General features: G+C 45.6%; 1 protein-coding gene across 4 annotated transcripts in view; it reads left to right on the top strand.

Moving 5' to 3' along the window:
* The first annotated feature begins 4,420 nt into the window (after positions 1 to 4,420).
* COL12A1 (collagen type XII alpha 1 chain) overlaps positions 4,421 to 15,678 on the top strand; it is a 125,974-nt gene continuing 114,716 nt past the window's right edge. For all 4 annotated transcript variants that reach the window (XM_063666332.1, XM_063666330.1, XM_054492142.2 and 1 more), the window contains exons 1-2: positions 4,421 to 8,880; positions 11,860 to 11,967. In XM_063666332.1, coding sequence (XP_063522402.1) covers positions 11,895 to 11,967 — 73 coding nt within the window. In that variant the 5' untranslated portion in view covers positions 4,421 to 8,880; positions 11,860 to 11,894. The remainder of the gene's footprint in view (positions 8,881 to 11,859; positions 11,968 to 15,678) is intronic.

The raw sequence follows: 15,678 nt of genomic DNA, 5'->3' as shown, positions 1-15,678 counted from the left end.
GGCTGACGCCTGTAATCCCAGCACTTTGGGAGGCTGAGGCGGGCGGATCACTTGAGGTCAGGAGTTCGAGACCAGCCTGGTGAATGTGGTGAAACCCCGTCTCTACTAAAAATACAAAAACTAGCCAGGCATGGTGGTGCATGCCTGTAGTCCCAGCTACTTGGGAGGCTGAGGCAGGAGAATCGCTTGAACCTGGGAGGCAGAGGTTGCAGTGAGCTGAGATCGCACTACTGTACTCCAGCCTGGGCGACAGAGCCAGACTCCATCTCAAATAAATAAATAAACCTTAAAATCAATGACAACAATGAACTAGATTCCTCCCAGGTGTAACATGGAAGTGGGGAGGTGGAGGTTTGGGAAGCAGACAGGCCTGAGTTTCACACTGGCTCTATGACCCTGGCCTATCAACTTTCCTCTCAGTTTACAAGTTTCCTCAGAATAATTTTCCTAACTACTATTGGCTAGGCTAAACCCATAAACACTCACTTGAACCATTGATTTGGGGACCTGTATGTCCTACAAGTGATTGATCAGTCCTTCTTATCTGCCAGTTCTATTAATAGATGACTCCTCTGGCTCTTCTGGGTGACAAGGCTTAGACTAATGTGTGTCAACCCTCACTGAGCATCAGAATTACCCAGCCAGCTTAAAAAAAAACAGATGCCCAGGCCCCACCCTGAGAGTTAGATTTAATTGTCTGAGGCTGGCCCTTAGATATTAGTTCAGGTATTCTCAGTCTACCCTAGTGATTTTTGTTCGTGCAGTCTGGCTTGACACCTGTCAGCACCACCCCAGGCCACATGGTGGCCTCACATGTGGGTGAACCAGAAGTGGAAGGAGTGTTATTGAGGCACTGCAGGGCCCACACAACAGCCATATGGGGAAAAACCCATTATTTGTCTGTCGAGACCCTCACTTTAGTTCCAGGGTAAAAATCTGAATGAGTATTAGCCACTGCTAGAAAGTACAAGATGAGTCATTTCAACTTCATTTTCGTCAGTAGTAATAAAAATCATAAAGGCACAAGACTTCATTTCAAAAAAGTGTGTTAGTTAAAACAAACTCGATCCTCAATACATGGTTTTCTAACTCTACTTTCCTGATGTGAACATGGCCTTATGTGTTCCTAACATCAGAGATCAGGAACTTGTATTTTGGGGGCAATTAGTGGTTTCATTTTAAAGCTGTTACTATCAAGAAAGAAACAAAAATATAAGAAAATAAGCTATTCGATAAGTAAAACTACAAACTACTTTTTTTTAAAAAGTAGACCTTGTGTGAGAGTTTGAAATAATTTTCTCAGTTTAAACAATGAGTGAGGACTTTATGTCCCACAGTCTTGATGAGTCTAACACTTGAGCAGCAGATAGAGGGAGGCTGGAGAAAATAGTTTAAGCATTTCCCAGATGCTTTTTGTATCACATGCAGCGTTATGCATTCAGCCACCCATGAACAAGCTTGCTGGAGAGCCGAGAAATAACAATGCCATTGTTTTCCCTTTGAATAACTCTGCCTGTTGCACAGAGTGCAAATATGTCTTTTTAGTAGTTTTTCGTGGTTTGCAATTTCCTGAAAGAGTATATCACTCTAAAAAAATTTGTATTTGAATCTGAGACACTATTCAAATTTTATTAATATAGCAGAGAGTGTCCAATAAACTTTACTAGGAAAAAAATCCAAGGATTTTGATCATATACAAGGCACGTCCAAAGCCATTTTGTCATGTCTCCCTACAACTGGCTCACCTGCCTCACTTCTCTAATTTTCCCCTTGGCACCATCATCATTCAGTCACCTGGCTTTGCTCCATCATCTTAAGATATTGTCTCGTCTTTACTTCCTAAAGCCAGCCATCTTTCTCTTTGCATGCTGCTGCTGTGAGCACCATACAGAGACTCTCAGTGTCTCTTCCTTGGATTCTGGTACCCCCTACCCCAGTCTCCTTGCTTGCAGGTTGTCTTCCCAGCAAGTTACCCTGAGCCTTGTTGCCAGATTGGACTTGCCTCATGAAATTCTTTATCTGTAGTACAGAGATAAAAATTAAACTTCATGGACTGACAAATATAAAATGCCTTGTGTAGAATCTGAAATACAGATACTACATATTTCTATATTTAGAGGAATAAAGTCCAGGCTCTCAGCCACTTTTAAGCCCCATTACTATTCCAGTTTTATTCAAAAACATTCTGCTAAAACAACTCTACTTTATTTATTGCCAAACACATTTCCTGCTCTTTGCTATTTTTTCAAGTTCTCATTTTGAACTTTGTGCTTAGAATGCTCACTCCTAGTCCTTTGAAGTCTTCCTTCTCTAGAAATTCTTCAGGGACCACTTCAACATATAGTGCTTTCTCCCTCCCAAGGACTTTTAACAATTCTTATTGTTGGGAGATATTTCTCCACAAGTCTCTCACATTTCTGCATGTCTGTTGGCAGAGGCTCTGACTGCCAGTACTCCAGATGATCTCTTCAGGGGTGTTTGCATACTAACAGCTTTGGAAGACAGTGATCATTTCTGTCTCCAGAGCGAAGGGCAAGTTTGTTTACTGTCCAGTGTAACAAAAACAATGTGTCTCTTCGGGGCAAAAGCCAGGCAGCCTTATTGCCCTCATAAAAGCTCTCAAGCTCAGATTCCATTCCTATAATGCAACCCACTGCATGTGCAAGGGTCACCTGGCTCTTCTTGTATCACCCTGTTGGAACTGGGGCTTGAGAAACTGGTGTGAATGATGACCCTGGCTACTGGCTGCTATTATTGTGAGCAATACAGTCCTTTGTTTTTGATTCCTTGTGTGTTCTGTCAGCACCCATGAAACTACAACAGGTTAACTTGTTAGCTTGCAAGTAGGATACAATCTCAGATCCTTCATACTTATTGATAACGATTATTATTATTTGGTTGTTATAGCTCCTATTTTTTTCATAACAATCTATTTTTTTCTCTTCCTTTTTCTTGTCATTGATTTGTGGAGGAACTGATTCAGGATAGATCTTGGAATTTTGCACGTTCTGGGTTGAATTGATTGCTTCCTGTGATGTCATTTATCTTGTTCCTATATACATCTATTTTTCCCCAAATCATTTTTCACATTGATCTTTTAGCTTTCAATTACACTCTGTCTCCAAACTTCTCTTGAGTCATATTTGGCTTCCACGTATGTTTATTTCTGGTCTTATTACTATATTTAAGTTTCTTATGGGCAGGACTTCTTTTGGTTTGCCTTTATAAAAAAAAACTCCCACAATTCCTAGTTAACATTATGACTAGAGTAACAGCATTTGCAGAATGAGTATTCAGGATAAAAATGATTCAATGAGTCTAATCAGATAATATCCTTTTGCTCTTCTCCACCAGAGGGCGCAATCACATTAGCTTTAGGAGCATTTCAAAATCTAGGTTCTTGTCTGCTTTAAATATATCGATGTCAGTATTCTATACACGTAGCTGAATGAATTAGTAAATATATATAAATGAGTTATCAGGCCAGGTGCGGTGGCTCACGCTTGTAATCCCAGCACTTTGGGAGGCCAAGGCAGGAGGATCACTTGAGGTCAGGAGTTCGAGACCAAACATGGCGGCAAACATGGTGAAACCCCCTCGCTGCTAAAAATAAAAAAATTAGCCAGGCATGATGGCATGCACCTGTAATCCCAGATACTCAGGAGGATGAGGCATGAGCATCGCTTGAACCTGGGAGGCAGAGGTTGCAGTGAGCCGAGATCATGCCACTGTACTCCAGGCTGAGCAACAGAGCCAGACTCTGTGTCAGAAAAACAAAACAAAACAAAACAAAAACGAGTTATCAAATGGAGACCTGGTCAGGTTACATGTCACCCTACACAGGAGCTCCTACTGAGAGCAATGAAACGTCTTTTGACTATGATTTCATTATTACCGCATTTCAATCTACTAGATAATTAGTTTAAAAGCCAAGACCAAATCTTGAAAAATAGATTCCTGTGATTCTTCACATTTTCCATCAGTCTGAAAGTGTATTTAAGTATACACATACTGACTGCTGACACACAGAACAGTGGCCTGACTAGAAATTCTCCACTTTATGCTACTTTGATGGTTCCAAAACAAATAGATTGCAAGATGCCTGTGGTGTGATTTAAAAGTACTGAATTTTATGGAAACAAAGGAAGAAGTGGCAGCCGTTTGTTTTCTTAGCTCTTAAGTTAATTCATTTCCTTTTATCTTCTACTTTTTGCTCAAGGAGGTCAGAGCTAACTGGAAAATCGACTTCTAGTAGTACTTGACTTTTATTAAATCTAAATGATTTATCCTGAGACGTTATTGTATGTGGATACAGTGTTTTCTGAAATGTCATAGTTTCCTATGCAACCACAGCTTTATTTTTCTTTTTTTTTTTACAATCAGCTTTTTTAGGTTGAAGCAATTGTAATTTTTTGAGGTCATATGAGGTTTGAGCTACCAGTTTGCATAGTAAGAGAAATATGATGCAGTTTCCGCTTTCTGCTCCAAAGTTGCTCATTCGCTAGTAGGGGAGGTTATTTCAGTACAGGTGAGATGGTCTGGGTGAAGTACTTGCAAAGTCCTTTGTAAAGAAGCAGAACTTGTCAAAGAGGCAAGAATGCAGCACGTCCCCTTCCTTCCTTTCAGGATGGTTTGGTCTCAGGATTCCTAAGCTTTGTTAGTGCAGAGAGGGTGGTTGTCTAAGGCTTCTCATTTTTAATGTTACATTCTGAGTGCACGACCTTGGGAGATTTAAATAGGCCACACGCATGAAGTTGCTTCAGGTGTCCCAGCTGTTAATTTGACAGAGTTTGAGGGCAAGGCCTTGTCTTATCTTTATATCAGCTACTCTGAGCTTGGCACTGTAAATAGACAGTGCTCATTAAATGTATATTGACTTGAGTTGCACACAGGAATGGAAAGAAGAGGATTCAGACACACAGTTTTTGACTCTTGCTGGTCAGGCTGTCTCTCTGCTTCTGAGAATCAGAGCAGGTGGTGCACTACCTCCTCTCCTCACCCTTTTATTCCAAGGGGCTTGTGAGAGCTTTCTTCACTCAAGACCCTCACAGCTCACACTGGGGCCAGCCTTAAGAGATAGGCAAATACTGCACATTCAGACGAGGTTTCCCCTTCCTTCTGCACAAATCAGCCAGAACCTGCAACGGAAGTGTTCTAGAAACTGTCTCACCTGTTTCCAGGAATGCTGGCTAAATTGACCTCAAACAAATCAGTGAAGAGGCCCCCATTGCCTTTGAAGAAGTTAAGATTACAGAAGTTAAGGGCACTCTATAATATTAACTTCTTCCTGAAATCAATATCTCTTCCCTTGTAAACTCACCCTTTCTTTTGAAGAAACTTGAGCAGAGCCTAGAAGCCTTGGGGCAGGAATTTCTGTAAGCAGCTAATTAAACTGCATGAAGAAAGTTGATGCCCTTCTCCCGACTCGTTCTCCCATCCTGCCGCCTCTCAGCCCTGAGAATCAAATACATGAATGAGACTTTTTTTTAAAAAACTCACCCCAACACTTGTAAACTTGTCAACAACTTCCCAGCTCTAAGTTCTCTGTAACTTTAACCTCCGACGCCAGGGTTAGCGCTGACCACTAGATCGCGCTGTCGGACAAGAAATCTGAGGGCTCGGAACCGCCGGGAGCCCAGGACTCAGAGGGTGAAGAGGTGGGAGCTGAACAGAGGAAGCGCGAAGGAGGCAGATCCCGTGATATCGCCTGAGGAATAAAAGCCACAGGGAGCAACCAAAAGGAATAAATCCAGCCGGCTCTTCCCCAGTCAATAACTATCACCAACGGATTCCAAAGGGTATTAGGAACTGGATGCACCATTGAAAAGGGAAGGATGGAAGAGGGTTACCCGTTCTTTACCGTTTATCATACTGGGAGTCTAGCGTAAAGTCCCCAGGGGACCAAAATGCCAACGTCATGCTGGGAGGCCCCCGGATTGCCTCTTTGTACACATTTGAATTACACTTGTGTTCCCGGGGAATCAGTATACTTGAATTAGTTTCTGGAGGAGTCTGTGTAGTCCCCAACCCGGGAGTCCTCTCCTTCCTGTTCCTCTCATCCTACTCTGGAAGTTTTGCCTAAGGATCCTTTTTGTTGAGCTAGAGAGGAAGTTTGCAGGTGGTGGTTTGTGTTACCTACACTCCTTTGCAGCAACTATTTTCAGATACGTTAAATCTAAGTATGTGAACAAGAATGCCTCGAGCAAGAGAAGATGCCCACGCGGGTTCCCAGCACTCTGCTCTTGGCTGGAGAGGGCAATGTGCACGCCCTTGGGGACAGATGCCTCTTCCACCCAGTCTGCGTCCTCCAGCCGCAGGAAAGGGAAGCCCGTGACTGTCTTTGGATCCCCGGAGGGTGACTGCTCAACTCCGGGGTTGATAGATGCATTGGCAGCTCGGAGCCAAATCAACAAGAGTTCTCTCTTTTAAACAGCAACAACAACAACAACAAATCAACATTCAGAGTTACATGCTCCTCAGTCAACAACACCGCCATCACACACACACACACACACACACACACACACACACACACACACAGAGAACATCTGGGCCGAAATACAAACACCAGCCAGCTTGGGCTGGCGTGCAAAGTAGCAGTTTTCCTTTTCCCTTTCTGGATGGGGTGTCGTTGTCCGGGGGCTTCCCTGGCCGTTTCAGGCAGCGGAGCAGGCCAAGGGCGCAGCCCTAGTGGGTGCCCGCTTGGCGGCCTGAGGGACTTCTCTGCTCTCGGGCTCGGTTTTTGCGGCTGCCACCAGTCCACGCGCGGTCTGTAAGCCTGGTTGGACTGGGCTCCCTGCTCTTTGTGTGTTGGGTGCGGAGGCGAGTGAAGGGCTAGCTTGGGCGCAGACGCCGGCTGTCGACAAATTCGGGGCTCAGTGATACCAGGGCAATGTGGCTGCAAGCCTGATTGGGCGCAACGTTGAGAAGGTCGGGTGTTCCATCCGTGGGACGCGCTCACGCACTAGGGGTTTGTCAGACACCCTGGTTGTGAGGATTTGAAGGGGGAAAAGCTTGTGCACTGTGTAGGCTCTTTGTGCGAGCTGCCCAGCTGGACTTCGAGTGGGCTGTGTGCTTGGGGAATGTGCAGAGGCGGCGATTCCTATTTGTCTTCATTGTCTCCCTCTTGTCTTCTCTCTTGCTTTTGCCGGCTTCTGCTGGAAGCAGCCTGTGTGTGGGGAGATGTGCAGAAAGGGGAGCGCTCTACAAGTTCTTGTCATTCGAAAGGCAAGTTTGGAGGCTACCGCGCCTAGTGGAGAGGGAAGGCCAAATTTGCAGACGTCAGAGCCAATGGGGAAGAGAGGTTTACATTGGGAGCATGCCCTCCGATTCTACTATGGCGGGCGCTTAGTTCCAGAGAAGAAGCTCTTCTGTTCCCTCGCTCCCCACCCCGGTCCTTTGTTGTTCAACGTTCCCCCAGCGTTACGGGAGTAACCTTTGGGCTTCAAGAGACCAAAACGGTGCAGGGCCTATACTGAGGTCAGACGTTATAATCAGAATCTCTCCAGTAGCATTTTTCTGATTTCTTGGTGTGAGTGCTCGAAGCTTCCTCCCGTGCGCCTTGTACAATCTGGCAACCCTGAGTACCAGACTCCCTGCCCAGGAACAAGGGGTAGGATGCCAGGATGGAGGGAGCTGTAAGAAGAGGCGACGTTGCTGGTGGAATATCAGCCCCCTATTTGGCTTCTCCAGTATTGTGTGTGGAGGGGTGCTTTGGGGTTTCAAACTTACTCCTCTTTGCCCCTTTGGCCCCGCGAGGTTTTAAGGGCAGAGCTTCCAGTCCGAAGCCTCCGCTCGGGGCCAGGTTTTGCTCTGGTCCAGGTGAGAAGTTTCTGCAGTGGATGGAACTTGTTACTGAGCGGCTTCCTATTCTGAGAACTCCTGGGTTTCATAGCTTTCCTCTCCCTCTCTTTTGGCTCAACTTAAGTCTCCCAGTTCCGTCCTGAAGCACCAGGGGAGTGAGAGAGAACTGGGAAAGCCATCCCATCACTGAGCCCCGCGCGGGCGGCTGTCCGGGTTTCCAATCGCGCTTGGAGATTGAAAAAGACAGAAGGCGCGCCGCGTGTACAGACAGTTAGTTAATGGAAATCCTGTAAATCCGTTTTAAGTGCACCCAGGACAGAGGGGGAGGAAGATGGAGATGGTGATATCAGATGAAGGATGGAGATCGGCAGGAGCGGGGGTGAATGGGTTACGTATCCTTGCATTTCCGAAAATGGGAGTCGCTCCCCTCCCCATTGTTCTTAATTTAGAAAAATTCATTAAAGAAATCGCAGGGATAGGGAAACCCGAGCTTCCCAGTCCGCCCCAAGTGGCGGAGTACGCGGCTTCCCTTGGCAGGGAACCCGGCTGCGGCTGTCCCCCTCTCCGCTCCCTCCCTTCTCCCCGCCCCCCAGCGGGGCACTGCTACTACGGCGATCGCCACCTCACGCCGAAGGAATGCTCGAAGTATGCACACGTTCCCAAAAGTAGACCTCCTTCACCGCCGGAGGAGCATACATCACCCCGTGGCAGCCGTCCACCTTCTCAGGCGTTTCGTAACCGAGTAAACTGAGAGCTGGGAACAGCCCTCTATTAAGTAGCCCGCGGCGCGGAGTCTCTTTCCACTTGGCGAAGGCGAACCGCCCCAGACGCGTCCGCGCGCCGGCAGCTGCAGGCTCAGGCGGTCTCCAGTCGTCCTGCCGCGCCCGCCTCTCCTCCTGGGATTGTCCTCCTCCTCCTGGACTTCCCCGCAGCTGCCCACGCCTCGGCGGCCGCCAGGTGCTCCTGGAGCGCAGCGCCTATCGCCGGGGCGTGTGGGGGCCACACCGAGCACCAGCTTCTCCGACGCCGGGAAGTCGCTGTCGCCGCCGCTACCTCTCCCTGTTGCCGCCGCCTCAGGTCAGCCTGGTTTCTGTCCCCTTTCCCCTACCCCATCATTCCCAGAGACAACTCGGGAAACGGCGTCTAGCTTGCACCTTGCCCGGAGCGGTGAAGAATCCTGGGCGAGGAGAGTTTGGACTTGTAATAGTGTAAATGGGCTAGAGCTTTTCCTTGTATACTGGGATTTCGAGATTCTTTGAGGTTTTTGAGGGAGAGGGGAATGTTGCTTTTCTTAAGAGCTGAGCAAGGTTTTGTGCGCGGAAGGCATCCCGTTCAGTGTTTCCGTTTCTAGAGGAGTTTCATCTGTAGATGGCTGTCGATTTCAATGGAGGGCGCGCCGGGTTCTGGGGCGGCAGGGCCCTGGTTATCTCGCTGCTGTGGCTTTGTCGGGGAGGGCAGGCGTGCGGCGGGAGCACTGGGAAGGTATTTTGGTGACGCACGGTGCGGAATTCTTTGGAGGGCCCGCTGAGTGCTCTGCAGCTCGTCGAGGCTGCACGGGTGTGTGTAGCATCTCGTAACAGATTCTTAGTGTAGTGTTCTGGCTCCTTCCTCCCCTACCTTTCAGAGCATCCGAGATGGTGGGTTAGGCAGCACTAGGGTACTCATTCTTGGCGGACTTTCCCCAGCTCCGGGAGAAAGTCCCCTCTCCGACTCCTTCCCGGTGCATTGGTGGAGGCCCTATTCGGGGTCTGTGAGATCTCCGCGGCGGTTTCTCACTCAAATCCTAGACTTGTGGGGATCAGAAAGCGTGGGTCGCCGGACTCGTTCACCGAGCGGAACAGGTACCCCCAAGCGGGCGTCCTCGGGAGCCCTCCAGTGACCAGTTCAGGGCTCCCTGGGACTCTGGGCCAGGGAGACTTTCGATCCGGACTCAGTAGTCTTCTACTGAATGCTGGGGAAGGATGGGGCAGGAAAGGAAATAAACGCTAAGCTCTCCTTTGGCTAATGCCAAGGTCTTGGTGGGTGGGAGAGGAGGTAGGCGAGGCGCACGCGGTGTGTGTGTGTGTGTGTGTGTGTGTGTGTGTGTGCGTTTGTGTGATTTTCTTTTTAACTGGACGCGGGAGTTAAGGAATTGGGTTCTTCCAGCAGGGAATTGGGAGGGAGCGAGTTGGCAGAAGGGGACGAGTCCACTTAGCTCCCACTCCCACCCCAATGGACTCATTTTTATTCATGAGAGTGAAGTGAGGGAGTCCTCGCTGCCACGTAGGGGCGGCCGCTTTCAGATATTTATGTCTGAGAATGCTCAATGAAGTGTTGCTAAGCATTCAAATGAATGTTTTGGCTAAAAAGGAGAGAAAGCGTTTTCTTTTTTAAAACATATATGGACGGGATGCTTGGCTGGCTGGCGTTCCGATATCCCGGCGCGAGATGATTCATTCTTGCAGCTAAGTCGGGAAAGCGATAGGTGGCGATCGAGACCCAGCAAAAGTGTTTCCACTCAGGTTTTCGTTGAGTTCAGCTGTTAAAAAAAAAAAAAAATCTGCACACAGCTTTTCGGTGGGTCGATTGTTCGTCTTTAACTTTTCGCGAGCACGACTGCCAACTGAGTTGGAGATTATTATACCAAAGTTAAGGCCAGATGATTGGAACAATGGGCCAGTCTCACCTCTTGCTTTTCACTGATGTAGAAGAAGGTTAGAAATGTCAAACAGTTGTTAATTAGGAAGAAAGAAATTGCTAGACCCCTTAGATACTTAGGGCAGTGCCAAAATTTTAATCTTGGCTTCATAAAAAGGAGCTGCAGGCAATTTGGCAAACCTGCTCATCAGACATTTAAAATGCAATTTACATACAGGCTGAGGAAAGCTGCCCTCATGCTTTGTGCCAATAATTTGGAAAGTCATTGTTGGAGATTGTCAGTTTCTTTTCTCAAAGAGGCCTCGACCTTTGGCTCATTTTTGCATTTCGACGCAGGACAGTCTCCTATCCCCCTCCATTTTTCCTGCGGCCTAGGCTCTTGGCTTACAATAATTTATGTACCACAGAGTCAACTCTTTTTATGTTTTGCCACTGGCAGCTTCCCAGTTCAGTTCCTTGCTAGTAGCTTTTGTCTTTGGGTTGAACCCTAGACTATTTTGGGAGATTCCATTCTGTAGACATGGGTTAAGTACCTACTGTGTGCTGGGAAACCACAAAGATGAATAAGATTCTTTGTCTTTAAGGAGTTCATAATGTAATTACAAAATTAGAAAAAATCAGAACAGAACATATTCTCCTCTGGGGCATATATACTAATAATCTTCCAGCTTAAATAAACAGTTAAATACAAAGATTATTATTGATAATTTTTATTTAAAAACACGTTGGAAAAACAGACAAGGGTGTCTTGCTTCTTCCATTTTGCTGCCTTATTTGTTATGATGTATTTTGGAGTTGTTTTTCCCTCATCTCAGGTAAAGGATTTATCAGATGTGAAAACAACACGGTTAGCAGGAGGGTCAGGTTTCAGCTGGGCCTTACAAATTTCTGTATAATCCATTTCAGATCTTATGGAGCTGCATATTTGAAAGCAGAACAAAATGAAGAAAAAAGAGAATTAAAAAGGTTTATTATACTTTTCCAAATTACCCTGAGATCACTAAAGTACAGTTACCCAAAGAGTTCAGCAGCTAGGAAAAAGCAGTCAAATAAAATCCCCAGCTGGAAGAGACATTTAGTTGAGTGAGGGATAAAATGACCTCTGAATTAGCCATTACCCAGGCAGGATGAAGTCATGTGAGGGCTGGTAAGGCCTTCACCCGGGATGCTAAGCAGGACCAGTCTCCAGGAGAACAGGACCCTTTTTAAACTTGAACTTCTTCCTAGGGCCATGATTAAACTTCTGTAGACGAACTTGACTTCCACTGCTTCACAATAGGCCCATTATGTGCTGGAGTAGGCCCTGTGGTTATTAAGGCAGATCTGGTCGGGTTCTGGACTAGGTCCAGGCTCCAGTTCTAACCTGGTTCAAGGCCTGCCCAGACCCAGTTCTGATGCGGTCACTGCTTCCTCCCGCAGATCTCTTCATGCCGCTGTAAGCTCGGAGGCCGAGGATGCGGAGTAGGCTTCCCCCAGCGCTTGCCGCCCTGGGCGCGGCCCTGCTCCTGTCTTCCATTGAGGCAGAAGGTAAAAGGCTCCCTTCCCCTTCACCGAGTGACAATGCAAAATTCAAGAAAGGAAAAAACACATCTTTCTTGCTTCTATTGCTTGCTCTGTTTTCCCTGCGCTTCGTGCTTTCTCCGGTGGTTTCTCTCCTTCAGAGAAACGCCCCTTTCTCCTGAGGTTTGTCCATTTCCCAGCTCTCAGGTCCAGCTCTTTCGTATTCTGCTTAATGCATTCCGTACAGTGCTGTGTGGTCTTCTTGAGCTTGTCTCTGCGGTGTGCTGTCCACACTGCCACCTGCACTGCCGCCTAATGAGAGGACCAGCCGCCCGAGAGGGGGCGACGGCTCTAATCAGCGCAACCAACAGGACACCTCCGGGTGGCACCCAGGAGCCCCGAAGAGCGGGCGCACTCGCTCGCTTGGCTGGTAACCAACCACCTGGCTCGGGGCTGCGACCTCGGTGACAGAACACAATAAAAGACTCCAACAGCGCTGGCTCTGCGCCTCTGTGTGCTTTGTGGGGAGCTCAGTCGGCGGGGCGGACGGTGCGGGCAGATGAGCCAGCAGCCAAGCAGCCTGGGGGATGATGGCAGGCAAGCGGAGATCCGGGACCCCGGGTGTTCGCATGACCTAGGGTCGCGGCTGTCCCTGTTGGTTCGCAGGGCTCCAAGGCGCGTGGCCTGGACTGGCCCAGCTCAGACAGGTTGAGCCTGGGCCAAGGTTTCCAGCCTGGGAAGCGAGCGCGCGCCGGAGTTGCTGGGCACCACCTCCAGTGTCCTGCCCTTGCTCCCTCCTGCCTCCCTCAGGGAGAGCCGGGTGCGTCGGACCTTCCCGCGGAGGCGGTGGGGCGCTCCGAGATGGGTTTCCAAAACGGCGCCGTGTGGCCCCTCCTCTAGAAAATGGAGGGCTTTTGTTAGATGTCCCACCCAATTTTATTTGTTGTGTGCACTTGATGTCTTAATTTCTCAGTGTTCATTAAACAAGCCATTTCTATATGTCAACCCCATGGCGGCTTCTGTGGTCCCTCAGTTGTCATTGGAGACCTGACAAATTAGTTTTCTTATTCTGCAAAGAAAATGGGGTAATGTCATGAAAGATATCTTTTTTTTTTCAATAAATAAATACCCCTGATGAAGTTAAGGGAGGAAAAAAAAACACTTCTGCAAGTGACAGCTGTGGAAGTTCTGGGTTAAGGTGTGCTTTTTTAGAGGCTGTGAGAAAGTATGGTTGTTTGCATGATTATGCCAAGGTTTTCAAGGTTTCTATAGTGTTGGATTTTCTACTTCAAGACTACAGGTAAAAAAAAAATTAGGGGAAGCAGAGTGTTTCCAAAATGTATGGCATGTTAAGAAAAGTGACAGAAACTTGCTGACTTTTCTTAGCTGACGAATATTTTATGAATGTAGAGGCTTTTCAGAGTGGCCTCTGTGAAGTAATAGTCAGATGAGGTTGCTTTTAATGTTCCTTTCTATGTCGTTGTTAGGAAGGAATTTTATTTGAGGAACTTCTGGAGGCCCTACTACAGATATTTTTAGATAATTCACTGAAGTGGCCCATTTATTGCTCATTAAGAAAATAGTTATTTGAAAATCAGAAAGAGTTGAGAATTCTTAGAAAAAGAATTAGGCTGGAAATGATGTAAGTGGAAAAAATTGATTCTGAATTAGATTGGCTGGTTAGCAAAGTGCAGTTAAAAAGAACAGCTTACTATCTACATTTCTGATTATTCCCATATTATATTTTATCTTTTAAATTTGTATATTTCCATATGGTACAGCTCTTTCTTTTTTTTGCTTTCTTAAACTGTGTCTTTTCTTGTATCCCATCTCCTTAAGTTAGTATTTAATAATCATATTTTAATAGGATTCATTTTTTGGCCTTATTCTCTAGTTTGGCATTGTCAAATAGAAATATGGTATGAACCACAAATGTAAGCCACATATGTAACCTACATTTTTTTCTGGTAGCCACATTCAAAATGGAAAAAGAAACAGGATAAATTAAATTTTATAATGTATTTTACTTAACCTAAATTATTTCATCATGGGGCCAATATGAAAATTATTAGTGAGATACTTGACTTTTTTTGTACTAAGTCTTTGACAATTGGGTGTGTATTTTATACTTACAGTGCAGTTTATTCCTTAAATTATTTTTATTTTTCCTGAGACAGAGTCTTGCTCTGTTGCCCAGGCTGGAGTGTAGTGGCTTGATCTCGGCTCACTGCAGCCTCCGCCTCCTGGGTTCAAGTGATTCCTATGCCTTAACCTCCTGAGTAGCTGGTACTACAGGGGTTTGCCACCATGCCTGGCTAATTTTTATATTTTTAGTAGAGACGGGGTTTCACCATGTTGGCCAGGCTGGTCTCGAACCCCTGGCCTCAATTGATCCACCTGCTTCGGCCTCCTAAAATGCTGGGATTACAGGCAGCACAGTTTATTTCCTACTGGCCACATTTTAAGAGCTTGCTAGCCACAGATGTCTGGTTGCTCCCGTGTTGGACAGCACAGCTCTGCTGTTGACTACTAAGTGGTGCTAGGAGCCTTTGAAGGGCTGACAAAATTTGGGGCCAAAGCCTTTCTGGGGACACTGGGCTGGAACCAGAATTTCTTTGAAATATTTCTGTTGGGGGCATTTCAAAATTTCAACTTGGGACTCTATTTGGTACCATGCCATTTTGATCTGAGTCCTAAAGTAGCCACAGTTATGTTTCTTTTCCTTTCATGACTCACACTTGCACTCTTATATTCATACTATTTTGTCGCCATTTTCTATGACCTTAATGTTTTGTATATTAAAAACCCAATACCTTTTTGAAAACATTAATTAAAATGTTTTGGCATTCACTTTTTGCATTTCTTCTTTTTTATAGTGGTAATATTTTTGTCTTGTTTTTCTTTTGCTTATTTGTATTAGGAGCTATATTTTTCATACTATGTTATCTTATCCTATAGAAATAAGAGTGGAAATGATTTTTTTCACTTCGTATTTATAATTTTTAGCCACTGCAGAGACTTTATCAACCATATCACTGCATAGACTTTATCAACTGTATCTGAGTGGCCTAGAATGTATGAATTATTTTTGGTTCATGTATCATACAGTATGTTAATTATCCTGTAGAAAACTTAACACTTTGCATATAAAGGTTAATGGTCAGTATTCCCTGAGAACTGGGCACTTTTCTAATTAATCTAGGATTAGAGATGAACACAAGTTTTCTGAAAAACAGTGTAATTTTGGTTAGTCCGATTTATAGTTTATAATATATAATGAACAATTGAATATTATAAATTCATCAGTGAGTTGTGGCTATAGCTTTGTCTTGTGTCTAGGTTGAGACTAATTTGTATATATTTTTATAATCCTATGTCTAATTTGTGTTATAACAGAAATTTCAAACTAGAGGCTAACATAGAGATCATCTATTCTACTTCTCTCATTTTCCAAATGAGAAAATGAGGCCCAGAGAGGCTGAATCACTTGGTCAACTAACGCACTTACTTAGATATGAAAAACAGACAAGACCCCAGTCTTCTAGTCCTAGGTTAGTGCTGGTTTGCTCACACTGTGCTTTCTTTGTGCTTGACAACTGGTTGATCCGGAAAGTTTAATGAGAGGGCATGTTTTGTAATGTGTACAAAATAATCTGTAGCTTATTCTAAAATATTGTCTTTTCAACTGATTGTTTATGGTACCTTGAAAACTCAAATGAAATGAATTTCTATATCATG

Source organism: Pongo pygmaeus, chromosome 5, assembly GCF_028885625.2.
Source record: "Pongo pygmaeus isolate AG05252 chromosome 5, NHGRI_mPonPyg2-v2.0_pri, whole genome shotgun sequence".
Taxonomy (NCBI): Eukaryota; Metazoa; Chordata; class Mammalia; order Primates; family Hominidae; genus Pongo; species Pongo pygmaeus.
Note: the sequence above shows the minus strand (reverse complement) of the source record. Positions and strands in the feature narration are given on the sequence as shown.